The sequence below is a fragment of the Tachyglossus aculeatus genome, chromosome 2 (assembly GCF_015852505.1).
Source record: "Tachyglossus aculeatus isolate mTacAcu1 chromosome 2, mTacAcu1.pri, whole genome shotgun sequence".
In the NCBI taxonomy this organism is placed as follows: Eukaryota; Metazoa; Chordata; class Mammalia; order Monotremata; family Tachyglossidae; genus Tachyglossus; species Tachyglossus aculeatus.
In genome coordinates, this window is record NC_052067.1 from 64,837,523 (window position 1) to 64,863,860 (window position 26,338).

The 26,338-nt window shown below is 41.8% G+C and overlaps 1 protein-coding gene and 1 non-coding gene across 2 annotated transcripts in view; both read left to right on the top strand.

Moving 5' to 3' along the window:
- Positions 1-14,738, top strand: part of NOX3 (NADPH oxidase 3) — a 66,275-nt gene extending 51,537 nt beyond the window's left edge. Inside the window, exons 11-13 of the mRNA XM_038741526.1 lie at positions 566-712; positions 1,847-1,971; positions 14,612-14,738. Coding sequence (XP_038597454.1) covers positions 566-712; positions 1,847-1,971; positions 14,612-14,738 — 399 coding nt within the window. The remainder of the gene's footprint in view (positions 1-565; positions 713-1,846; positions 1,972-14,611) is intronic.
- A 10,891-nt stretch (positions 14,739-25,629) lies between these two features.
- LOC119925132 lies at positions 25,630-25,767 on the top strand. Its single transcript, XR_005449799.1, has one exon. It is a non-coding gene; the product is annotated as a small nucleolar RNA SNORA7 (small nucleolar RNA).
- Positions 25,768-26,338: the final 571 nt, after the last annotated feature.

Below are 26,338 nucleotides of genomic sequence, written 5' to 3' on the forward strand. Positions count from 1 at the left end.
TCCAGTCTCGGCTATGGGAGGGAAAGTCAAACAGCTTGGGCAGTGGCTAGTGAGTGGAAGGCAATCTGCTACAGGTCAAAACTTACCTGTGTTGGGCAGCAGCAGCATGGGAGTCAGTCGAGGGTGGAGAATCAAGAAGGCAGTGGTAAACCACTTCCATATTTTTACCAAGAAGACTTTGTGGATACACTACCAGAACTACCAGATGGAGGTGGGGCATTCTGGGAGAGATTTGTCCATAGAGCCTCTATGGGTCAGAGACAACTCAACAGTATAAGACAAGGCAGAATGGGGATTAAGATTGTGTATCCTGCCTGATTATCTTGTACCTACCCCAGTGTTTGGTACAGAGCCTGGCACATAGTAAGTGCTTAACAAATAGCATTAAAAATATATATATAAAAAAAAAGCCAGTACAGGTAGTGTCAGTTTTGGCACCAAGAATTTTGAAGTATACGGTGGACTGAATGGGCTCCGATATGGGCTGCAAAGTGAATGCCATTATGGATGGTGGGAGACCATTATAAAAAGAGCCGTGTTAAATTTCTGTCCTCTTTTCTTGTAGGTTTATTTCTATTGGATTTGCCGAGAGCCGTGTGCTTTTGAATGGTTTGCTGACCTTCTACTCTCTCTGGAAACTCAAATGGCTGAGAAAGGAAAAGCCCATTTTCTGAGTTACCATATATTTCTTACTTCCTGGGATGAAAACCAGGTATTGATGAAACTATGTGACTTAGCTTTTCAATTATTCAGCATTTAAACCAGAGAGTGTCAGGCTAGGTCTACACAAGATATTCCTTGACTGTTTTCCTACGGTACTATCTACAGTGCTCTACACTTTACAGCAGCTGTGTGCAGAGATGAGAACAGGGCTGAAAATTCTACCCCAGTAAAAACTATGGTCTTGGGTAGAGGGAAATCCTGAATGAAGTGAATGCTAACTTCATTTCTTCCTTCAGGAGGCTTTCTCTAATCCATCCCTGCCATATCTGTGGATTTTTTTTTATATAATTCTGACACACTTGTGAAGGGAACTGAGAAGGAGAAAGGATGGAGTCACAAAGTTGCTCTTCAGTCATTTCCTTTTTTTTTCTTACGGTATTTGTTAAATGTTTACTATGTGCCAGGCACCATACTAGGTGCTGGGGTATGTACATACAAGCTAATCTGGTTGGACACAGTCCTTGTCCTACATGGGGTAGTTGGGGCACAGAGAAATAAATTGACTTGCTCAAGTTAACATAGCAGACAAGTGGCAGAGGCAGGATTAGAACCCAGGTCCTCCTGACTCCCAGGCCTTTGTTCTATCCACTAAGACACATTGCTTCTCAGCCTTCAGCCTCCTCTTCCCCCTTACCCTCACCACCGTTATGCAGAACCCTCTTTGTTCTCTCATGAGGTTTCCAATTCCACACTTAAGTGCTATGCACATCAAAGAAAAAAATCACTTTATAAAGTCTTGCAAATACAAAATAAAAATCCCCTCCCACACAGTCTTTTCCTTGGGTTGAGGCTTAGTCAACATTCTTTTCAGTGGCCTGGTACAAAACAGTCCTCATCCAAGGAATTGAGTCAGTGGCTTTTTACCAAGGGTGCCAATGAACTAAAAATCCTTCCAAAGCTTGCCTTTGTTGCCATGGCACTGAAAGTCCCATGGCCTTTCTTTTCCCCCTTCAAATGTTTTACATACTTTTCTATCAGTTGTACACCCTTTTGGTAACTGTTAGGTTTTCACAAAAAATAATTTATCATCTTGCCCTCACACTAATGGATACACCGTATTAATAATGGGCATTGCTCCTTGTTTATATCCAATCAGAATGTATCGTTGCCATTTTTATTATAGGCCATCCACATAGCCTTGCACTGGGATACAAATGCCGATATAATTACTGGCCTGAAACAGAAGACCCACTTTGGAAGACCAAACTGGATCAATGAGTTCAAACAAATAGCCTATAGTCACCCCAGGTAAGGTGAGTTTGTGTGTAATTTTATTACCTCAAAGAATTTTGAACCCCTCCAGATGGGTGTAAGTGGATGTAAAGTGCCGCCAGTCTGATCCTGATTGGCTAAGTTTCAGTATTGAACTCTTTGTACATCTGTGTTTCCTAAACAGGTTTTCTCCTTTGAGATGGAATATAGCATTTACACTAAAACTGCAAGAAAGCTTTCAATCATGATCCTCTATTTTGCTCACAGCTTCCTGTAAATTATTCATTCAGGCTTCAACTCTTCATGAATGAGCTCTCTTCAAAGAGCATCTTTTTCCCACTGAAGTTCTTCACAGATTTTAAATGTGGGGCTCATTCTAGACTGTAAACTCATTGTGGGCAAGGAACATATCTGCTAACTCTGTTGTATTGTAATGTTTCAAGTTCTCAGTACAGTGCTCTGCACATAGTAAATGCTCAATAAATACCATTGATTGATTGATCATTGCACCTGATCCTGAATACTAAATCAATCTGCACAACTTCAAGCCATCCATTTTTGCATCTCTAAAAATTTTCAAATTTCTGAGCCATTTTATCATTATTATTAACATTAATAATAATAATAATAATTAATTAATTTGTTAGGCACTGTGTCAAGCACTGTGCCTGGTACTGGGGTAGAGACAGGATAAGCAGATTGGGCATAGCCCCGATCCTATAAGGGGCTCAGAATTTAAGCAGGGGAAGGAATACAGTATTTAATCCCCAATTTACAGATGAGGAGATGGAAGCACACAGAAGACCCATGGCATAGTGGAAAGAGTATGGGCCTGGGAGTTAGAGGACCTAGATTTCAATCCCAACTCTCCTATGTGTCCTTGGGGAAGTATTGTACTTTTTCAAGCACTTAGTACATTGCTCTGTTCACAGAAAGCTCTTAGTAAATACCATGGATGAAATAATTGATGAATGAAAATGGAGAGGAATCTAATAGCCATGGTTTGTATGTTCCCATTGCATGTGTGGGAAGTGGTGTGGCCTAGTGGATAGAGCATGGTCCTTGGAGTCAGAAGGACCTGAGTTCTAATCCCAGGTCTGCCACTTGTCTGCTCGGTGACTTTGGGAAAGCCACTTCACTTCTTTGGGTCTCAGTTACCTCATTTGAAAATGGGGATTAAGACCATGATCCCCATGTGGGACAAACTGTTTGCCATGTACCTACCCCAGAGCTTAGACCAATGCTTGGTTCATAGTAAGCGCTTAACAAATACTATCATCATTATTATTATGATGATGATTTTAAAGTCACCTCACTTCTCTGGGCCTCATTTACCTCTTCTGTAAATGGGGATTAAGACTGTGAGCCCATGTGGAACATGGTCTGTGTCCAACCTAATTAACTTGTATCTACCCCAGTGCTTAGTACAGTGCCTGGCATGTAGTAAACTGTTAGCAAATACCATTTAAGAAAGGAGCTTTTACCAATTTTCTTGGTTCTCTGAGTTTTCTATTTTTTTCATCCAACCTTTGTTGATGATCTAACCAGCTTTGGAATTACCAACCTTCTCCAAGTGGCCTTTTTTCTTTTCTCTATCACCAATTTTGTCAAAGAAATCTGTCTGCTCTTTGACATTAAACTCAAAGTAAATAATCTCATCAACCTTAGTGCCTATCAGCATGGTGACTTTCTGAACTTATTAAGCTTCCTTAAAGAGGCTTTGAGAGGAATACTTGGTATCTTCCAGAAGCAATGGAGGGCCTGTAGTTTCTAATTCCCTTGGGTTAAACTACTCAGGTGTGTTTATCAGCCTCCAAAAATTGATTGGATTTTTTTAACCTTTGAATTTACCCCTGTTTGGAGGTCTGGTCAGTTTCAAACTGTGATACTTTTTGGGCAATGACTAAGGAATGCTTGTAGGGAAAGATCAACTGAAGTTTGGTCCCTGGCATACCAAAGCTCTAGAAAAGACATTTCACCAGTGAGAAAGTTAAGTAGCATCCATGGAAAAGACTTTTAAAATGACCCCTTTAAAATAATTTTGTATTCTGCTTTGTAAAAAGAAGATTTATGTTTAATGAAGCTTTTAATGAAGAAATCTCGGAAAGAGAATGCCCATAAAATCTAATTTTTAAACAAGAAAATCTAATATTTAGAAGTATTTCAATATCCTGGCCTTTGTCCAGATAAAAATGAAACACATAATCCAATTACTGTTCTGCACAAAGGACAAAGTAACATTAATTTTCCTTGAGATGGTTATTAAAGAGATAAACAGTATTTTTTTTCTTATTATGTCAAGGATATGTTTGTTCCCCAGCATACTTGGCTACTCTTGCAAGGCATGGCTGTTCTGTCATTAGCTTAACTCTGGCAAAGATAGGCCAATTGAACTTGGTACATTTGCTCCTGGTATAAGAAAAGCTCCTTTGTTCTTAGGGGCCTTTGAAGCAAGAATCTCAACCATTTCTATTCATCTCTATAAGGCTAAGATTCTTTATGGTTTACTCTTTTTTTAAACTTTTACCTGTTTATTCAAACCCATGGTTGGTTCTTGGTCTCAGAATAAAGAGTTAAAAAAGAAAGAAGAAGAAAAGAGAAGGGAGTTGAAAACATTTTTTTATAAAAGATGAAAAATAGCACCAGAAATAAAGCTGCAAGGGAGGGAGATCAAAGAGAAAAGAGCAAGCTACAGAAGAACCTGAAAATTGCAAAATAACAGTAATACAGAAGCAAACTGATGGACAGCAAAATGAAGTCCAATAAGGAGAGAAGAAAAAATTAAAAATAGATGAAAGATTGAAAGCAAAAAAAAAGAAATGACACTTTTTGTGTTTTAGTTTGTAATTTTTTTAGTTATAAGGGCTTTATATATGAAAATACAAGTATAATTTTTAAAAGCACCACATACACACAAACACCTATAAAATTAAAATATTTTGCTAGCATACCCATATGCCTAGCTAGAAGACCCCAGCTGAGTAAATTAAATGAAGGAATAGTGGAAGCTGTTCAGCTAATTAAGTCTACTAGATTTTCTCTCTACTAAATGATCTACATCTATAGATTTTTCCAGGAAATATGTATCCTTAATACTCTTACTTTGCCATTTGGGAGAAGTTTTCAATATACATTTTACTATTTGGGGGAAATTTTAAGAAAGTTGAGGCAGTTCGTTCCAAGTATACACAAAATTATACCTGGTGGGAATCAGTACCTCTCCACCAAACATTGTCCACTGACATCAGTGGATTTTTTTTTCTCTTGAATTAATATATAGGTGTGAACTGAACTGCCCATACAACGTTGAAGGCAAAAGTAAATCCTAGTGATCACAATTCTCCTTACTACCAAATGCAGAGAGCTCCTCTTCCTTTTTCCAAGTGTATTCCAGAATGATGAAAATGCCAACAGGCTTGGGGACAGAACAGAGGATCCAAGCTGTTAGAAATTCTGTCTGGTCTGTATTAATCCTCGCTCTGCTCTTGCTAAGTGGAGCTGTGGGAGCCAGAAGACTGGTTAGCTATTGATTCCCTGATGGACAGGGAGTCTGGTGCCTCGTGACCTAGTAAATGCTATCATTATTATTATTTTTGTGGGACAAGCAACATGCAGACAGGCCAAATGTTAGAGTGTGTGCCCCATGTGAGACAGGGACCGTGTCCAACCTAATTAACTTGTATCTACCCCAGTGCTTAGAACAGTGCTTGGCACATAATAAGTGCTTAATAAGTACCATTATTATTATTATTATCATCATCATGATCATTATTAGAAGGAGCATGGGCTAGTGGAAGGAGCTAAGACCTAGAGTCAGAGGCCCTGGGTTCTAATCCCAACTTTGCGTTTGCCTGTTTTGTGACCTGGGCCAAGTCATTTCTCTAGGCACTCGTTTCCTCATTTGCAAAATAGGAATTCACTACCTATTCCTCCCCCTACTGGGTGTTCCATGTGGGACGGGGGCTGTGTCCAACTGGTCAGCTTGTACTTACCCCAGTGCTTAGTTCAGTGTTTGGCACATTGTTAAGAGCTTAATAAATAGCAGAAGCAGCAGCAGCAGCATTGGCGGGCCTGACATTAGTTCTCTCTCCTGGAGCCCCAAACCTCCTTAAACCTTAAACCTCTCATGGTCGACCTCCACCACAGCTACAGTTTTCACTGATCAACAAAACAAAACAGAAAAAAATCCCACATTTCCAAGAAAAACACACCACTTCTCCTTCAAATTCTGGACTTGTAGCTCAGAAATGCTTCAGATGCATCATTAAAATAGATTGATTGCTATCATTTTGCATTATTTAGTTTAATTCTTTCCACTTCTGACATATCTAACCCATCTCTCCACTGGCTTTCTTAATGGCTAAAATGCTAATTAGTAATTCTTTATTATAAATCTCTTTCAAGTATAGAGTACTATATAATTCATCATAATTACAGTGAAAGTACAACTTTCTAGAAAATGCTTGTACCTAATCTCAAATATTCGGGATAAAATATGGGGATTAGAGGATGCAGAATATAGATTTAGGTAATAGTCAGATAAATAATTTGGAAAAAAGTCATTTTGAGTCTTTGTGGTAACAAGTATCAACATCAAGTTCCTGTAAAAAAAAATACATTGTTTGCAATTTCCTTTTTATTCCTCAAAATAGTTTTAGAAAAAAAATGAAATATATTCATTCAATTCTCTCTTGCAATTCTATAACAATTCAATTATTAATATAGTTCAAATACTAGATAATCCATTTTTAAAAATGAATGGTGTTCCTCACAAAATTTATCATTTTGGTATAATAGAATACTCTCTTTTTTTTCCAACTCAAGGATTTTAATCATTTTCCATTAATGAATTATTTTTCATCAATAGAACTAAGACCATCGCTAATGCCTTCCTAGGGTAGACCAATGGTCCTTTCAGTCTAGTGTCCTGTCTCCCAGCGTGTCATCAAAGAATACTTAAAGAAACAGTGTGATGATTGTCTTCCTTGATATCCATCATTGAGAAGACATATATAAATATTAATGGTATTTATTAAGCACCACCTATGTATAAAAGCACAGTACAAAGTGCTGGTGTGGATACAAATAAACAGATCAGACACCCTGGGCTAATAATCTAAGTGATGAGAAGAGCAGGTACCTTCTCTCTACTTTAAAAGTAAGGACACTGAGGCTCATAGAAGTTTTAAATAACTTGCCCAAAGTCAAACAGCGAATCAGGGCAGTGCTGGAATCCTAACACAGATCTTCTGATTTGCAGTCCCATGCTCTTTCCACATTTCTAGCTTTTCCTCACCTCCATTAATTTATCAAAACACTTCTTGAATTTACAGATGTCCAGGCTGCAAACTTCAATTAATAATAATAATAATAATAATTGTATAACAATTATAACAATCATAATTGTATAACATTTACAACAACAATAATAATAATTGTCATTATTATTATTGTCGTTGTATTGTTAAGTGCTTACTATGTGCCAAGCACTTTTCTAAGTGCTGGGGGAGATACAAGTTTATCAGGTTGTCCCAAGTGGGACTCATAGTTTTAATCCCCATTTTACAGATGAGGTAACTGAGGCACAGAGAAGTTAAGTGACTTGCCCAAAGTCACACAGCTGACAAGTGGTGGAGCCAGATTTAGAACCCACTACCTCTGACCCCCCAAGCCTGTGCTCTTTCCACGAATTAATGGTATTTGCTTAGTGCTTACTATGGTCAGATTAGGGTTGAGTGTTTGGTAGACAGAGTTGGTAGACACATTCCCTGCCCACAAGGAATTCACCACTGTTCACTCTCTCATATAGTATGTCAGGTTCAACTTTCTAGGCAGCAATTTCAATAGTTAATTGTAATCATTAGGCTACTTGGTCCTGGTTTAAATAATTTAGAAGTTATACATATTTTAATGCTCATCTTAAATCTCTATGAAAATTCTGAAATTCAAAATGCATTTTTATATTCAATTTCACTTTTTTATGAAATGTAAAAATATCTCTGTAACAATTTGGACATGTGATCCATATGCTTTCACATTTGTTTAGGTAGACTCCATTTCTCATTTTTACAGACATGGGTTCATCATTTTCTTTATTTTAGCATTTAGAGGGGATTTATAAACACTCAACTAGAATATTTTATAAGCCCGTCAGATTATTGTTTTTAAAAACTAGAGTAAAGGAGTAAATTGATGTTAGGACTTTTTTTACTATTTTATTTTTAAAGCCCAAACTGGATTTTATTTGTGGCACTTGCTTTTGTAATTATCACATTTGCTATCAATCAATCAATGGTATTTATTGAGCACTTACTATGTGAAGAGCACTTTACTAAGTGCTTGGGAGAGTCCAATACAACAGAATTAGCAGACACGTTCCCTGCCCATAACAATCTTGCAGTCTAGGGGAGAGACAGATATTAATGTGTATAAACTCCTTACCATTGGCTATAAAGCACTCAATCAAACTTGCCCAAACCTACCTCACCTCACTAATTTGCTACTACAGCCCAGCCCAGTCTACTACACACTCTTCTCCTCTATTGCCAGCTTACACATTGAGCCCTGATCTCCTCTATCTTGCTGCCAACTCCTTTCCCACATGCTCCCCCTAACCTGGAAGTTTCTCCCCCTACATAAACATCAGACCATTACTCTCTCCACCCTCAAAGCATTGTTAAGGGCACATCTCCTCCAAGAGGCCTTCCCCAATTAAGCCTTCTTTTCCCCAGCTTGGTCTCCTGCATTTTCTTTGCCTTGGATCTGTGGCCTTTGTACATTTGCTGTTTGCCCCATTCTTAACCCCACAGTGCTGTTTGATGGAGAGGTGGATGGGCAGTCATTAAAAGTTCTTGAGGACTGGGGAGACAAGGCCTGAATGTCTTTGTTGAAAAATAATCCATACAGCAGATTGAAGTATGGACTAAATTGGTGAGAGCTAGGAGGCCAGGAGGTCAACGAGGAGGAGGCAGATGCAGTAGTCAAGGTGGTATGGGATAAGAGCTTGGAACACTATGGCAGCAGTTTGGATGGAGAAGCAAGGGAGGATTGTAGCAATGTTGTGAAGGTAGAACCGACAGGATTTGGTGACAGATTGAATATGTGGGTGGAATGAGAGAGATGACTCAAGGACAATGCTAAGATTGTGGGCTTGTGAGAGAGGGAGGATGGTGGTGTTGTCTACAGTAATGGGAAAGACAGTGGGTGGACAGGGTTTGGGTGGGACGATAAAGAGTTCTGTTTGGGACATGTTTAATTTGAGATGTCGGCAGCACATCCAGCTAGAGGTGTCCTGAAGGCAGGAGGAAGTGTGAGATTGCAGGGAAGGAAGGCAGTCCGGATTGGAGTTGTAGATTTGGGAATTATCTGCACAGAGAAGGAGTGGGTTGTAGATGGAGAATAGAAGGAGGCCTAGAACTGAGTCTTAAAGGTGGGAAGCAGCAGAGAAGCCAGGAAAAGAGACTGAGAAAGAGAAGTCAGAGAGATAGGAGGAGAACCAAGAGAGGACTGTATCAGTGAATCCAAGGATGGATAAAGTTTCAAGGAGAATGGAGTGGTCTACAGTGTTGAAGACAGCCGAGAGGTCTTGGAGGATTAGACTAGAGTAGAGGACATCAGATTTGGCCAGAAGAAGTTCACTGGGTACCTTAGAGAGGGCTGTTTCTTTGGAGTAAAGGTGATGGAAGCCAAATTGGAGGAGAAGTAGAGATAATGGGTGTAAATAACTTTCTCAAGAAGTTTGGAAAGAAATGGTAGGAGAGAGATTAGGTGTTAACTGGAGGCAGCCGGGGTTCAAGGGAAGGGTTTTTTTTAAAGCTAGGGGATACATAGGCATGTTTGAAAGCAGTGGGGGAAAGCCGTTGGGCTTCTATATACAATAAGCACGCAATAAATACAATTGAACAAATGAATGAATTTATGAAGGTGCAGAGCACCATACTAAGTGCTATGTGAAGCCCCCTCTAAGGGCATCCCTAAGTGGTCCAGACTGTCCCATCGTGGACTCCAGTTTAGGACAACCTCAGTAACAGGTTTCCTATACAGCATATTTTAACTTGGTTGAAAAAATTGGCTTACCCAGAGAAAATGGTATAAAACCCTAACCCCAGAGATACATTGCTTAATGGAGAGGTCCAAGTCCAAATGTCTCTGTTACTAACTCTATCACTAGCTCCACCCTCTATCAATTATACCTGACATTCCACACCTACAAGGGGTTGGCTAACTCAACAAGAGTGATCTATTTTTGCTGAAGGATATACCAAACACCATCTTGTGGTCAAAACACCATCTTCAGCCTGCCAAAACACAAGAAAACATCTGGCATCCATGATCCAACAATGACATCTAATTAGCTAAAATCAATGCAGCAGGGGGACCTCAAGGATGTACAGATCACAGCATCTGAGTGTGGAACAGAATGCAGGATGGGCTATTATTTGATACGCTCCAAATTCACACTGACTTTATAACCATTGTGTCTAAAATGAAACCTCAAACCAGCAAGATAATTAAATGTCAAGCTCCTGGAACAATATCACAACAGACCCACTGGAACAAGAGACAAATCAAAATCTCCAGTATAAACAGTGAATGGGAATTTCCCTGTTGATACTGATTTCCAGGCAGCTGTCCAACATTGAGAATGGCCAAAGTCACCAAGATTTCGTTCATGCAAATTAATGCAAAGATTTAAATGAAGCTTTCACAACCATAGAGAAGGTTGGGCAAACCCTACAGTTCAGTAGACTTCGAGTTTTGTCTAGACCCTGAAAAGAAATGATAGGAAAACTTATAAAATAAAACTTCATGCCACTCAGCATCCCAGTAGACAACTAAAAACCAGTTTCCATAGTTCAGTGTGGTGCATTCCAATCCAGAAAGAAATAACTCTTTTCAAGCACAAACTTCAGAAACATAATAAAACAAGGAAGAGAGAGAGAGATAGACAGACAGACACAACGGACCTGAACATATCATGAGGGGCAGTCCCATGCTTCTAGACTGTAGTCGCTAAACCAGGCCAGTGGTATGACTCTTCTCCAGGTTTGGAGGAACTACATTCCACTGGTACCCTGTTCCGGGGTTCAGCCATCCTGGCAGAAAATATTCTTCCAAATGCCCAACCCAAATCTCTAATTTTAACCCACTTCCTTGATTAGCGTGGCTTAGTGGAAAGAGCAAGAGCTTGGGAGGCCGAAGATGTGGTTCTAATTCCGGCTCTGCCACTTATCAGCTGTGTTACCTTGGGCAAGCCACTTAACTTCTCTGTGCCTCAGTTACCTCATTTGTAAAATGGGGGTAAAGACTGTGAGCCCCATGTGGGACAGGGACTGTGTCCAACCTGATTAGCTTGTATCTACCCCAGCACTTAGACCAGTTCTTTGCACATAGTAAGAGCTAAACAAATACCATTATTATTATTATTTTTTATTCATATAGACTAGCTGGTTTTCACTCCTCCCATGAAAAGTTTCATATATTGACACAGCTTGGTCAAGCGAACAGCCTACAGAACTCATCTCTGTGACCACACTTTGGCTAAAGAACAACTGAAAATGAAGATGAAGGATGAAATATAATTTTCTGATGATTTTTTAGGGAAACTTCTACCTACAAAAAATGTTCATCCAAAAAGATCAAGGCTGAGAACGTGTATTATGCAGTAATGAAATCTATGTATGTGCCTCTTGTGTAATTCCCCATAAATTCAAGGGAAAGCTTCTGTTTATTGATTTTATTTATAGAATGTACCCTGTGTATAAAGTAATTTAATTTTTTAAATATGGTGTTTAGGACCTGCCTCTCTAGGCTTATAGCTTACTTATTGAAAAACATCAACAAATAATAGTAAGCACAGAGCTAAAAAGAGAGTGCTCAAGCCTGCAAGAAGTCAGAATCCAATGAGGGTATGGAGCTTACCCATATATGGAGCTCCTGACTTAGTCTACTGCTAAATGTTTTGAATGTCATCCATCTCAGGGTGGCTGTTTAAAAAACAAAAGAAAGAAAAGAAAACAAAGCCAATGGAGAAGGAGATAGACTTGTAATAGTAACAATAATGATAATAATGTTTTTGTTACGTGCTTACTTTATTGCAAGCACTGTACTAAGCGCTGTGGTAGATACAAGATAATGAGGTCCTACATGGGGCTCACAGTCAAAGTAGGAGGGAAGACAGAAATTGAATCCCCATTTTGTAGATTAGGAAACTGAGGCAGAGAGAAGTTAAGTGGCCTGCCAAGGTCTCACAGCAGGCAAGTGGTAGAGGAGGAATTAGAACCCAGGTCCTCTGACTCTGAGGCCCGTGCTCTTTCGCTAGGCCATGCTGCTTCCCTAGTATGTAGCTAAACGTAAGATTATAAGTTTCCTGATATTACTAGCAATTTACATTATTAAAGCTTAAAATATTCAAATACATTTAAACAGCCTTTCTATTTGTTTAAAGCTTGTTCTTGCCTCAATACAGTCAGTGAAACCAGATGGATCAATGTCTCCCTGGAAATTGATTCAGCTCCTGGTGTTCTTGTAGTCACACAAATTGCCAGTTTTTAGATTGTAAATACTAAAGGAAAATGCTTAATGCTTTAGAACACATTGTCATTTTAAGCCATGCTGTCTAAGTTTTCGAAAAAGATGTTTTTTTCATTTTTTAACCCATCCTCATTAGGGGCTTTGTAAAGCTTGGTCCTGTCCGTCCTAAAATGATAATTATAACAATGATATTTGTTAAGTGATTACTATGTGCCATGCATTGTACTAAACACTGTGGTAGATACAAGATAATCAGGTCCCACATGGGGCTCACAATATAATTAGAAGGGAAAACAGGTATTGAATCCCCATGTGTCAGATGAGGGAATTGAGTCCCAGAGAAGTTAAGTGATTTTCCCAAGGTCACACAGCAAATAAATGGCAGAGCAGGGGTTAAGAACCCATGTCGTCTGACTCCCAGGCCCATGCCCTTTCCACTAAGCCATGCTGCTTGAAATGAGAGCATCTGTGCAGGACCTGTTTTATGGGGACTTGGGGGCTATAGGCTTAATGGCTTTATCATAAATATGAAATTATATATCAATCAATCAATCAATCGTATTTATTGAGCGCTTACCGTGTGCAGAGCACTGTACTAAGCGCTTGGGAAGTACAAGTTGGCAACATATAGAGACAGTCCCTACCCAACAGTGGGCTCATGTGAAACAAGAAGTTGTTTACTCCAGTGCTAAAGGAGGGTAAGTTAAGGTAAGAAAGCTAATATCTTCTGATGTGAAAGAAAGGCAGAGAGAGGAGGGATTTGAGAACATAGCTGTACAGTGAACCTGTACAGCAAACCCTGTTTCTGAATGACATGATTTCCAGATATGGCTGATATTCAGCACCCAGAGGACTCTGGTTGACCCAGCCCATTCTTGTCCATTTTAAAGCATGAAGCATAGTTCTTTTTGACAGGAAGCAAAAAGCCTAGGACTGACCCTGAATTACATTGCCCCAAAGCCCATGATCCAATGTTTAATCCTTCCCCCGTTCCCGACAGCATCCAAGCAGCAGCTCACCAGCTGAGTGCTGTGCACACGACTACTCCTTTTGCCAGGCAAAGTTTTTCCTGGTAAAGTTCTTGATTTCCATACAGCTTGTAAACTTGAAATAGGAAAATAATTTAAATATAATTGCAAAATTAAAGCGTTTAAAGGGACCTGCGTTATTTGCAAGTTAGCCTCCCAAGATCCAGTAAACTGTAGACCCTCTTGAATGTAAGCTCCTTGTGAGCAGGGAACTTGTTCATGGGGAATTCTGGAGTCAGTCAGTCGGTGATCAGTATTTTCTGAGGGTCTACTATGTGGAGAGGACTGTACTCAGTGCTTGGTAACCTGCAATGAATATAATAATAGACTGTAAGTGCATTATGGACAGGGAATTTGTCTCCCAACTCTGTTATATTGTACTCTCCCAAACGCTTAGTACAGTGCTTTGCACACAGTAAGCATTCAATAAATATGATTAATTGATTAATAATTATAATTGGGCCATTTGTTGTTTGCTGTGTGCCAAGAATTATACTAAGCACTGGGGTAAATACAAGATAATCTGGTTCCACATGAGGCTGACAGTCCTGGTAGGAGAGAACAGGTATTGAAGTACCAATTTGCAGATGGGGGAACTGAGGCACAGAGAAGTTAAGTGACTTACCCAAGGTCACACAACAGGTAACTGGTGGAACAGCGATTAGAATCCAGGTCCTCTGACTCCCAGACCCATGCCATCTCCACCAAGCCTCATCCTGGCCCTACCCTCAAGGAGTTTCACATTAGGGGGGAGATAATGGGGAGGACACAGTATGGTCTAGTGGATAGAGCACAGGCTTGGGAGTCAGAGGACGTGGGTTCTAATCCCAGCTCCGCCACTTGTCTGCTGTGTGACCTTTGGCAAGCCATTTAACTTATCTGTGCCTCAGTTACCTCATCTGTAAAATGGGGATTAAGACTGTGGTCCCCACATGGGACAATCTGGTTACCTTGTGTCTTCCCCAGCACTTAGAAGAGTGCTTGGCACATAGTGCTTAACAAAAACCATCATCATTATTCATCATCATTATCATCATTTCACTGCCCAACTTCATGATACTCATTGGCTATCATGACTTTTGAATGAGAGTTATTTTTTTTTACTGTTCCTGCAGCAACGATGTTGGTGTCTTCTTTTGTGGACCCAGAGCTCTCTCCAGAATTCTTCAGAGGATGTGCAGATTATTTTCCTCAGCTGATCCAGGCGGTGTTCATTTTCACTACAATAAGGAAAATTTCTAGGCTACATTTTGCATATTCCCCAAATCACATTATTAGACAACAGAGTTGTTGCTTCTTCTTCTAACCTCTGATCCTTCATACCTGCTTTCTGTCTCTGTCTTTTTGTTGTCCCATCCCTTTCTCCAAACTCTTTTCTGCCTTCAGATCTCTGTCAAATTCTGAACTCTTACTGCTTTAGAGTTTTCCTGAGGAAATATTTTGGGCTGCCATTTTCCCAAGCTCCTCCTCTTGGAGCTAAGTAGGGGAAAGTTCTTATTCAGAAGTCCCATCAAGCCCCTCAACATTAATAATAATTGTGGTATTTGTTAAGCTCTTACTGTGTGCCAGACACTGTACTAAGCTTCGGGAGGGAAAATACAAGCCATTCAGATTGGACACAGTCCTTGTACCACATTGGGCTCACAATCTTAATCTCCATTTTACAGTTGAGGTAACTGAGGCACAAAGAAGTGAAGTGACTTGACCTGGGTCACAAAGCAAACAAGTGGCAGAGCCGGGATTAGATCTGATGACCTTCTGACTCCTAGTCTCATGCTCTAGCCACTAGGCCTTTCTGCTAGTCTAGATCACTGGGATCTCTTGTTAGTGTTGATCCAGGCCCTGTTCATATAATCACACTATTTAAAGTGAGTAAAGTGGAGGTAGAGGGAAGTAGGCAATCCATCTTAGCCACACTCCCCGATCCTACATCCACCTCTCCTCAGGTCAATGTTTTTTTTAAGTCTCTGATCAATGTAACCCCAGTTTTTCAGTGGGGCCTGAATCATGATGCCCTGGTTGTACCTCTTTACGGGCAGGGAACAGCTCTACCAACTCTGCTATATTGTACTCTCCCAAGCTCATAGTACAGTGCTCTGCACACAGCAAATACTCAATAGCTATGATTGATTGATTGGAGAAGAATCATGGCATTGGCCTTCCAGTGCCAAAGAAAGAATGGGACTTGACATTCACAACTTGAGCTTCAACCACACCAGGGTGGCATTCCTATAGTCTTTCCAAAGTATGAGGGCATAATCAATCAATCATATTTATTGAGTTGTTATTGTATGCAGTTCACTGTACTAAGCACTTGGAAGAGTACAATACCACAGAGTTGGTAGTAGACACATTCCCCGCCCATAAGGAGCTTACGGTCTAGAGGGGGAAATTCTGACATGATCCTGCCAGAATCCCCCTGTAGCCTTCCCTGAGAAAATGGTAGGGCAGGAATATAAGGAATATACCAGAATTTTCTCATACTCTAGGGAGTGGGGAACCCACTAGGGGAACTCACAGCCATAACCACTCTCTCGTCAAGAAAACTCACTAAATGCTTTTTCTAGTTCTTCTCTACTGCATCAGTTCTCTTTCCTTTTCAAAGTCTTTACTTGTCCACATCTCTGATCTCTACTCCCACCACCCATTTACTACTTACTTTTCATGCTACGTATGCTACTCTGGATAACTATGCATGTGTGGTGTGTGTGTGTGTGTGTGTGTGTGTGTGTGTGTGTGTGTGTGTGTGTGTGTGTGTGTGTGTGGTGAAAAAGGAGCCAGAAAATGAAGTTGTGTACTGTATTTTAAGATTGTGCATCTTTGTTTTAAAATTGCTAAAGTTTTTGACATGTCTATCTATCTGGAATGATTAATGGGATGTATGCAGTGTAGCAGCAGAGAGAGTGGCAAATTAGAGTCGGTGTCAGTTCATGTAGAGTCATTTGTCTTTTATTTTTTCCCTGGTGTCTGCAGTGAGCCTGGGGGTGAGCTGACACTTTTTTATACATATATATAAATTAAGCTTCATTTTCTTTTGTGCAAGTTGTAAACCTTGAAGAGAATGAGGAATGGATGTAGCCTCCAATATAAGCTGCCATTGCATGAAAGAAAGAGGTGACAATTTCATGTAGGTTCAGAATGATTGTTTTAATGGTTCTGTATCAGAGGTAATGGGCACAAAGATATTGCGCTGCCAAGGAAACAGGATCTTTTCTCCCCTATTCTTGTGCAACATGATGTAACATTTAGCTTGCTTTGATTTATTCCCACCTTTGCAAATTGCTGTGGTATGTTACTTAAGAAGCAGCGTGGCCACATGGAAAGGTTATGGTTCTGGGAGTTAGAGGACCTAATCCCAGGTTCTAATCCCAGTTCTACCAGTTGTTTGCTGTGTGACCTTGTGCAAGTCACTTATCTTCCCTCGTCCTCAGGTTCCTCAACTGTAAAATGGGGATTCAATACCTGTTCTCCCTCCTACCTGGACTGTGAGGCCCAAGTGGAACAGGGACTGTGTCCACCCTGATTAACTTGTATCTACCCCAGAGATCAGAACTGTGCTTATTCATAATTATTCATAGGTGCTTCACAAATACCATAAAAAGATGTATTTGGAGCCCTTCATCAAGTATTTCACCTGCTACTACCAGAGGAGAAATTCACTCGTATCAGGGGTGACTGACCTAGAAGAAGAAATGAGGAATAAAAAAGAGAGCCGGAATATAGATTCTGTAGTGGGATCATCATCCTCAATCGTATTTATTGAGCGCTTACTGTGTGCAGAGCACTGTACTAAGCTCTTGGGAAGTACAAATTGGCAACATATAGAGACAGTCCCTACCCAACAGTGGGCTCACAGTCTAAAAGGGGAAGACAAAACCAAACATACTAACAAAATAAAATAAAAAGAATAGATATGTACAAGTAAAATAAATAAGTAAATAAATAGAGTAATAAATATGTACAAACATATATACATATATACAGGTGCTGTGGGGAAGGGAAGGAGGTAAGATGGGGGGATGGAGAGGGGGACGAGGGGGAGAGGAAGGAAGGGGCTCAGTCTGGTAAGGCCTGCTGGAGGAGGTGAGCTCTCAGTAGGGCCTTGAAGGGAGGAAGAGATGCAGTTGTGCTCTACCTTGATTGAAAACCCCATTTATTATGAACATAATTTAGATAAAAATGGGGAAATAGATATCTCGGGTTTGCTGCTTTCTTTTCAGTGGTGCTGGCCACACACCAGATATGATAATGTAAGTGCATATGTAGTGACTGCATTATTGTGTTTATATATGAAAACATCATACTCTGCCAAAGGAAATGAAAAATACCTTCCTGGTTTTACCCAGTCAGCTTCTTTGGCAAAAAGTACTCAGAGATGTAGAGCAGCAAGGGTAAACAAAGTATTAAAATAGAAACCACACAACCTTATCTTGTGTAGAAGCATTGGGACCCAGAAAACAGAACTGCAAACTGGACCTTAGGAGCCTTCAAGACACTAACACTGCAGTAATGATTTTAATTCTCACAGTAAAAATATGTTTAACAAGCAGAGCATGTTGAGAATCCTATGTCCCCTCAAGAATACCTCCTTTCACTCACAAGTACAACCTTCACAGTGTCAACCTGAACCTCCCAAGTGTCTAGTACAGTGAGCAGATGATCCATAAATACTAATGAATGAATGGGATGGATGGATGAATGAATGGACTTTCTCACTTGGCTTTTTCATTCATTCATTCATTCAATTGTATTTATTGAGTGCTTACTGTGCGCAGAGCACTGTACTAAGTGCTTGGGAAGTACAAGTTGTCAACATATAGAGACAGTCCCTACCCAACAGTGGGCTCACAGTCTAAAAGGGGGAGACAGAGAACAAAACAAAACATATTAACAAAATAAAATAAGTAGAATAAATATGTACAAGTAAAATAAATAGAGTAATAAATACATACGAACATATATACATATATACAGGTGCTGTGGGGAAGGGAAGGAGGTAAGGCAGGGGGGATGGAAGGGCAGGAGGGGGAGAAGAAGGAGGGGGCTCAGTCTGGGAAGGCCTCCTGGAGGAGGTGAGCTCTCAGTAGGGCCTTGAAGGGAGGAAGAGAGCTAGCTTGGCAGATGTGGGGAGGGAGGACATTCCAGGCCAAGGGGATGATGTGGGCTGGGGGTTGACGGCGGGACAGGCAAGAACGAGGCACGGTGAGGAAATTAGCGGCAGAAGAGTGAAGGGTGTGGGCTGGGCTATAGAAAGAGAGAAGGGAGGTGAGGTGGGGGGGAGGGCGGGGTGATGGGGAGCCTTGAAGCTGAGGGTGAGGGGTTTCTGCCTGATGTGTAGCTTGATTGGTAGCCACTGGAGATTTTTGAGGAGGGGAGTAACATGCCCAGGGCGTTTCTGGACAAAGACAATCCGGGCAGCGGCGTGATGTATGTATTGAAGTGGGGAGAGACAGGAGGATGGGAGATCGGAGAGGAGGCTGATACAGTACTCCAGACAGGATAGGATAAGAGCTTGAACGACCAGGGTAGCGGTTTGGATGGAGAGGAAAGGGCAGATCTTGGCAATGTTGCGGAGCTGAGACTGGCAGGTTTTGGTGATGGCTTGGATGTGGGGGGTGAATGAGAGAGCAGAGTCGAGGATGACACCAAGGTTGCGGGCTTGTGAGACGGGAAGGATGGTAGTGCCATCAACAGTGATGGGAAAGTCAGGGAGAGGGCAGGGTTTGGGAGGGAAGACAAGGAGTTCAGTCTTGGACATGTTGAGTTTTAGGTGGCGGGCAGACATCCAGATGGAGATGTCCTGAAGGCAGGAGGAGATGCGAGCCTGGAGGGAGGGAGAGAGAGAAGGGGTAGAGATGTCGATTTGGATGTCATCAGCATAGAGATGATAGTTGAAGCCGTAGGAGCGAATGAGGTCGCCAAGGGAGTGAGTGTAAATTGAGAACAGAAGGGGACCAAGAACTGAACCTTGAGGAACCCCTACATTAAGGGGATGGGGGGAGGAGGAGCCTGCAAATGAGACTTGAGACTGAGAATGAACGACCGAAGAGATGAGGGGAACCAGGAGAGGACGGAGTCTGTGAAGCCAAGGTTGGATAGGAAACCCTGGTGAAATCAATCAATCAATGAATCAGTTGTATTTATTGAGCACTTACTGAATGCAGGGCACTGTACTAAACTCTTTGGAGAATACAGGGGGAAAATATCTTCTCAACTAGCATATGGGTAAAAGATTGTTTAGTTTCTTTGATCCATGATCTTTAACTGATGAAGTCACAGAATGATCAGCTACTATGGTATTTTATATCTTAAAATGGTAGGCCTACAAATTCATTTCACCCTTCTTACACTGATAAGACTCAGAGGCCAAATAGAACACGTACACCAGAAAATGAAAAGGAAAAGGGAATAGGAAATTGAAGCAGTGTGGTCTAATGGATAGAGGACGAGCCTAGGAGTCAGAGGACCGTGTTCTAATCCAGTCTCTGTCACTCATCTGCTGTGTGACCTTGAGCACGTCTCTTAACTTCACTGGGCCTCATTTACCTCCTCTTTAAAATGGGGAATAAGAGTGAGCTCCACGTGGGACAGGGACTGTGTCCAATCTGATTACCTTGCATCTGCCCCAATGCTTAGTACAGTGCTGGGAACAGAGTAAACACTTAACAAATACCATTAAACAACAAGAGAGAAAATTAGTGGACCAATGGAATGGACTTGCCCATTGGTTTGATGCAATAAGAGTAAATGATAGGTCTAAGAAAACTGGAATTAACTCTCTCTATTTTCTGTTATCATTTCAAGAGGGTTTGTCTATGAAGGTGTATCTTGAGTGATTCGTCCCACACAGGAGAAGTAAAATGAGGGAACAGACATAAGGAGAAAGGAGGGGAGTGGGATTGGTCGGGGTGTGCTAGCCAAAGAAGTGATTCCCAGGGCTTCCATCATAATCAATGTGGCCTAGTGGATAAAGCATGGGCCTGGGAGTCAGAAGGACAGGGGTTCACATCCCGGCTCCGCCACTTGTCTGCTGTGTGACCGTGGGCAAGTCGCTTCACTTCTCTGTGCCTCAGTTACCTCATCTGTAAAATGGGGATTAAGACTGTGAGTCCCATGTGGAACATGGACAGTGTCCAACCTGATTAACTTGTATCTATCCCACATAGTTAATACTTAACAAATACTATAAAAAAATAAAAGGAATCACTCTGATTCAGCTGTGCTGAGGCTATTGTGCCCACGGGAGATGTAAAGGGAAGAATGCCCTCTATCCCTCCTTGGGTGTTCTCTGTCAATCAATCTTATTGAGCGCTTACTGTGTGCAGAGCACTGCACTAAGCGCTTGGGAAGTACAAGTTGGCAACATATAGAGACAGTCCCTACCCAACAGTGGGCTCACAGTCTAAAAGGGGGAGACAGAGAACAAAACCAAACATACTAACAAAATAAAATAAATAGAATAGATATGTACAAGTAAAGTAAATAAATAAATAAATACAGTAATAAATATGTGCAAACGTATATACATATATACAGGTGCTGGGAGAAGGGAAGGAGGTAAGATGGGGGGGATGGAGAGGGGGACGAGGGGGAGAGGAAGGAAGGGGCTCAGTCTGGGAAGGCCTCCTGGAGGAGGTGAGCTCTCAGTAGGGTCTTGAAAGAAGGAAGAGAGCTAGCTTGGTGGATGGGCAGAGGGAGGGCATTCCAGGCCCAGGGGATGACGTGGGCCGGGGGTCGATGGCGGGACAGGCGAGAACGAGGTACGGTGAGGAGATAAGCGGCAGAGGAGCGGAGGGTGCGGGGTGGGCTGTAGAAGGAGAGAAGGGAGGTGAGGTAGGAGGGGGCGAGGTGATGGAGAGCCTTGAAGCCCAGGGTGAGGAGTTTCTGCCTGATGCGCAGATTGATTGGTAGCCACTGGAGATTTTTGAGGAGGGGAGTAACATGCCCAGAGTGTTTCTGGACAAAGACAATCCAGGCAGCAGCATGAACTCTGGATTGAAGTGGGGAGAGACACGAGGATGGGAGATCAGAGAGAAGGCTGATGCAGTAGTCCAGACGGGATAGGATGAGAGCTTGAATGAGCAGGGTAGCGGTATGGATGGAGAGGAAAGGGCGGATCTTGGCAATATTGCGGAGCTCAGACCTGCAGGTTTTGGTGACAGCTTGGATGTGAGGGGTGAATGAGAGAGCGGAGTCAAGGATGACACCAAGGTTGTGGGCTTGTGAGACGGGAAGGATGGTGGTGACGTCAACAGAGATGGGAAAGTCAGGGAGAGGGCAGGGTTTGGTAGGGAAGACAAGGAGTTCAGTCTTGGACATATTGAGTTTTAGGTGGCAGGCAGACATCCAGATGGAGATGTCCTGAAGGCAGGAGGAGATGCGAGCCTGGAAAGGGGGAGAGAGCAGGGGCAGAGATGTAGATCTGGGTGTCATCAGCATAGAGATGATAGGCTCTCAACTGCTTCATCTGGAAAATAATTAGCTTGGCATCAGCACCTCTTAACCTCTGTCCACATACCTCCCTATTTGTCTAAGCAAGTTGGTCACCTGGCAGAAGGAGCTTAAACTGGTTGCCACTGTGCTATTAAAAAGTTCTAATCCTGGCTCTGCCACTTGTCTGCTGTGTGACCTCAGGCAAGTCATTTCACTTCTCTGTGCCTCCATTGCCTCATCTGTTAAATGAGGAATAAGGTTTTGACCCCTATATTTTGACCCCGTGTCTAATCTGATTAGTTTGTATCTGCACCAGTGCATAGTACAGTGCCTGGCACCTAGTAAGCACTTAAATACCATTGAAAAAAGAAGAATTATGAGATGTCAACAACTATAGCTGGATAAATCTTTAGACAGATGGGTGGAGAATGTGTGTATTTAACCAATCCAAGCTGTCTAGAGGAACAAGAAAGAACTCAGAATCTTTGTACGGGACCTTCTCCCTTTTCATGGGGAGGGGCTAAATATCTTTTTTTGGTTGAGTGTGGGAAATATGTCCTCAGCTACTATTAGAAGTAATGGAAATGTTTTATTGTTATAGCTTGTTATGGAGAGGGAATCTGCCTGCCAACTCTGTTGTACTGTACTCTTCCAATATGTTTCCAACTTGTACTTCCCAAGCGCTTAGTACAGTGCTCTGCACACAGTAAGGGCTCAATAAATACGATTGAATGAGTGAATGAATGCTTGGAGAGTACCACATTCCCTGCCCAAAATGAGTTTGCAGTCAGTGCCTGCCTGTTTATCTTGAATTGATGGCAGTGCTAAGTACAGTGATTGACACATATTAAGCATCTCTAATCATGGCACTGCCATTTGTCTGCCGTGTGACCTTGTTTCAGTTACCTAGTCTGTAGAATGGGGATTGAGACTGTGAGTCCCTTGTGGGACAGGGACTATGTCCAACCCAATTTGCTTGTATTCACCCCAGTGCTTAGTACAGTGCCTGACACATTGTAAGTGCTTAAAAAATGCCATCATCATTATTATCATTATTATTATTACCACCAAATACCACAATTATTACTAATTGGAATCCAATTTAGTGGCTGCACAGCAATTACAAGGGAGAGGTAAATGAATCAGCAGGCAAGGTCAGAAGTCAAGGTAGGATCCCAGGCAAGGATATTTTGGAAGGGCAGTGCCATCTCCAACATTTCCTTGCCGCTCTTCTTTCTTCCCCATCCTCCCACTCAGCTTCTCTTCAAGCATGAACACTAACATCTAAAAGGATGAGGACAGCAATATTGTGGGGTAGAGGACATGACACTCTTTTAGCTCTGGAAAAGATAAAGAAGGAAATTAGAAATTAAATATCAAAGCAGTAAAAAGTTTGTAATAGTTTGTGAACATCTAACTTCATTCAACTATAAAATGGGACACTGTCAAGTAGATTAATTAGTTAACATTTGGAAAGTGCATCGAAGATGAAAATTGCCACATAAGGACTACACAATGGGCCAGGGGTTTTTGTTGTTGTGTTTTGTTCTGTTATCTTTTTTAACTTGGTGGGATAAGAAACTGATCATAATTACAGAGGGAAGGCAGGGAGTTCTCCTGCTTACCACTGTGTTCTCCTGCTTACCACCATGTTCATTCATTCATTCATTTATTCAGTCATATTTATTGACCGCTTACTGTGTTCAGAGCACTGTACTAAGCACTTGGGAAGTACAAATCGGCAGCATATAGAGACAGTCCCTACCCAACAACAGGCTCACAGTCTAGAAGGGGGAGACAGACACCAAAACAAAACAAGTAAACAGGTGTCAATGCCATCAGAATAGATAAAAAAATTATAGTTATATACTTGTCATTAATAAAATAGAGTAATAAATATGTACAAATATACACAAGTGCTGTGGGGAGGGGAAGGGGGTAAGGCGGAGGGAGTAGGAGTGATAGGGAGGGGAGGAGGAGCAGAGGAAAAGGGCAGGCTCTGTTTGGGAAGGCCTCCTGGAGGAGGTGAGCTCTCAGTAGGGCTTTGAAGAGGGGAAGAGAGCTAGTTTCCCGGATGTGAGGAGGGATAGCCCAGCACTTAGAACAGTGCTTGGCACATAGTAAGTGGTTAACAAATACTATCATTATTATAATAACATTCCAGGCCAGGGGTAGGACGTGGGCCAGGGGCCAACGGCAGGACAGGCCAGAACACAACACAGTGAGGAGGTTAGTGGCAGAGGAGTGGAGTGTGTGTGCTGGGCTGTAGAAGGAGAGAAGGAAGGTGAAGTAGGAGGGGCCGAGGTGATGGAGAGCTTTGAAGCCGATAGTGAGGAGTTTTTGCTTCATACGAAGGTTGATAGGCAACCATTGGAGATTTTTTTAGGAGGAGAGTGACATGCCCAGAGCGCTTCTGTACAAAGATCATCTGGGCAACAGAGTGAAGAATAGACTGAAGCGGGGAGAGACAGGAGGATGGGAGATCAGAAAGGTGGCCGATGCAGTAATCCAGTCGGGATAGGATGAGAGATTGAAGGAGATCAGTCACCAGTAATTGGGCCCTTGCATGGAATACATTTTTCATTTTTTATGGTATTTATTTAGCATTTACTATGTGTCAAACATTGTTCTGAGTTCTGGGATAAGTAAAAGTCAATTAGGCCGGATGCAGTTCCTGTCCCACACGGGTTTCACAGGAGGAGGGAGAACAGGTTTTTCCAGTTGAGGAAAGTGAAACACAGAGAAGTTAAACAATTTTCCCAAGGTCACACAGCAAGCAATTGGTAGGGCTGGGACTAGAACCCAGATCCTTCTGACCTCCAGACCTGTGCTCTCTCCACTGGGCAACACTGCTTAGCTTTCTCTCTTCTCTCACACTGCTTAAGTTGCTGGGTAAGTTCTAAAGAATCTGCCATTCTGGGTCTGCTCTTTGTAGTTCCCTGCCTCCCTTGATCTGTCCATGCCCATGATCATAGCCTATGCAGTTGATATACTTTACATCAAGGGATAGCATTGTTAGAAAGGGTCTAAATGGCTCATTTTTTTAAAAAAAAAGGTGGTTAGAAAAGGTGGTTAGACCTCACTCTCCCCCATCAATAATGAAGTCCAATGAATGGGTAAACTTGTCAGCCTGTGAATCCCAGTCAGTGGGTCAGCAATGTGTTTCCATCCATGTTAGAGCCATGAAGAATGGTAATGCTCTGAAGGGCTAGCAGCGAAAATATGGAAGTAGAGTAAGGGTCACCAGACTGTGAGCAGACCAGTGGGACCCCAAATCAGACCATAAGGCACTGCCTATGGTAGAGGTCACAACCCCCTACCTTCCTCATCACCATCCACCCCTACAGAAAAGAGCTACCCTTGGCCAGAGTAGAAAATCAATCTATCAGTCACAGTTATTGAGCACTTTCTGTGTGCAGAGCACTGTATTAAGTGCTTGAGAGAGTACAATATAACAGAGTTGGTAGACACATTCCTTGCCAACAATGAGCTCATAGTCTAAAGGAGGAGGCAGACATTGAAATAATAAACAAATAAATTGCGGCTATGCACATAAGAGCTGTGGGGCACAATGTAAGTGCTTAAGAATTGTTGCTGATCAGTTGAGAAGTGTGCTATGCAGGTGTTGTCATAGTCTCTCTCTCCTCATGTGAATTCCCATGGAATGGACACTGAATTTCAAGGGTGCCACCTTTATCAACTCCTCTCAGGCTCGCACCTGGAGAGTGTCCAGTACTCTACCAGTCTCAGCTATGGGAGGGAGAGTCAAGCAGGGGCATATCCATTCCATTCCCACCTTGGGCAGTGGCTAGAGAGTGGAAGGCAATCTGTTACAAGTCAAAACTCACTTATGCTGGGCAGCAGTGACTTGGGAGAGAGTCAGTCGTGGAGACTCAAGTTTACTGTGCAAAAGAAGGCAGTGGTAAACCACTTTTCTATTTTTACCAAGAAAATCCTGTGGATACCCTACCAAAACGATTGCAGATGGAGGTGAGGGGTTCTGGGAGAGGCGTATACAGAGTCGCTATGGGTCAGAGATAACTCAATAGCATATGACAAGAAAAGACCTTTATCAACCTTCTCCATGAAGAAAAAATGAGAAATATGATGGCAGAAACAATCATGAAATCTCATTGCTGTGCATTACAGTAAAACCTAGCCCATATTCTGGAAGTACTATGCACTCCTGAAAATTCAATAGAATCTTTATTTTCTATTTTATTTTTGAGGGGATTTGTTAAGTGCTCACTAAATGCCAGCACTGTACTAAGCGCTGGGTAGATAGAAGCTAATCAGGTTGGACACAGCCTTGGCTCATACAGGGTCAGATTGACCATCATCTTTACAACATATCGAAATATAGGAAACAACTACAGTATGGCCCCAGCAGACTCTTCCAAAAGCATTTC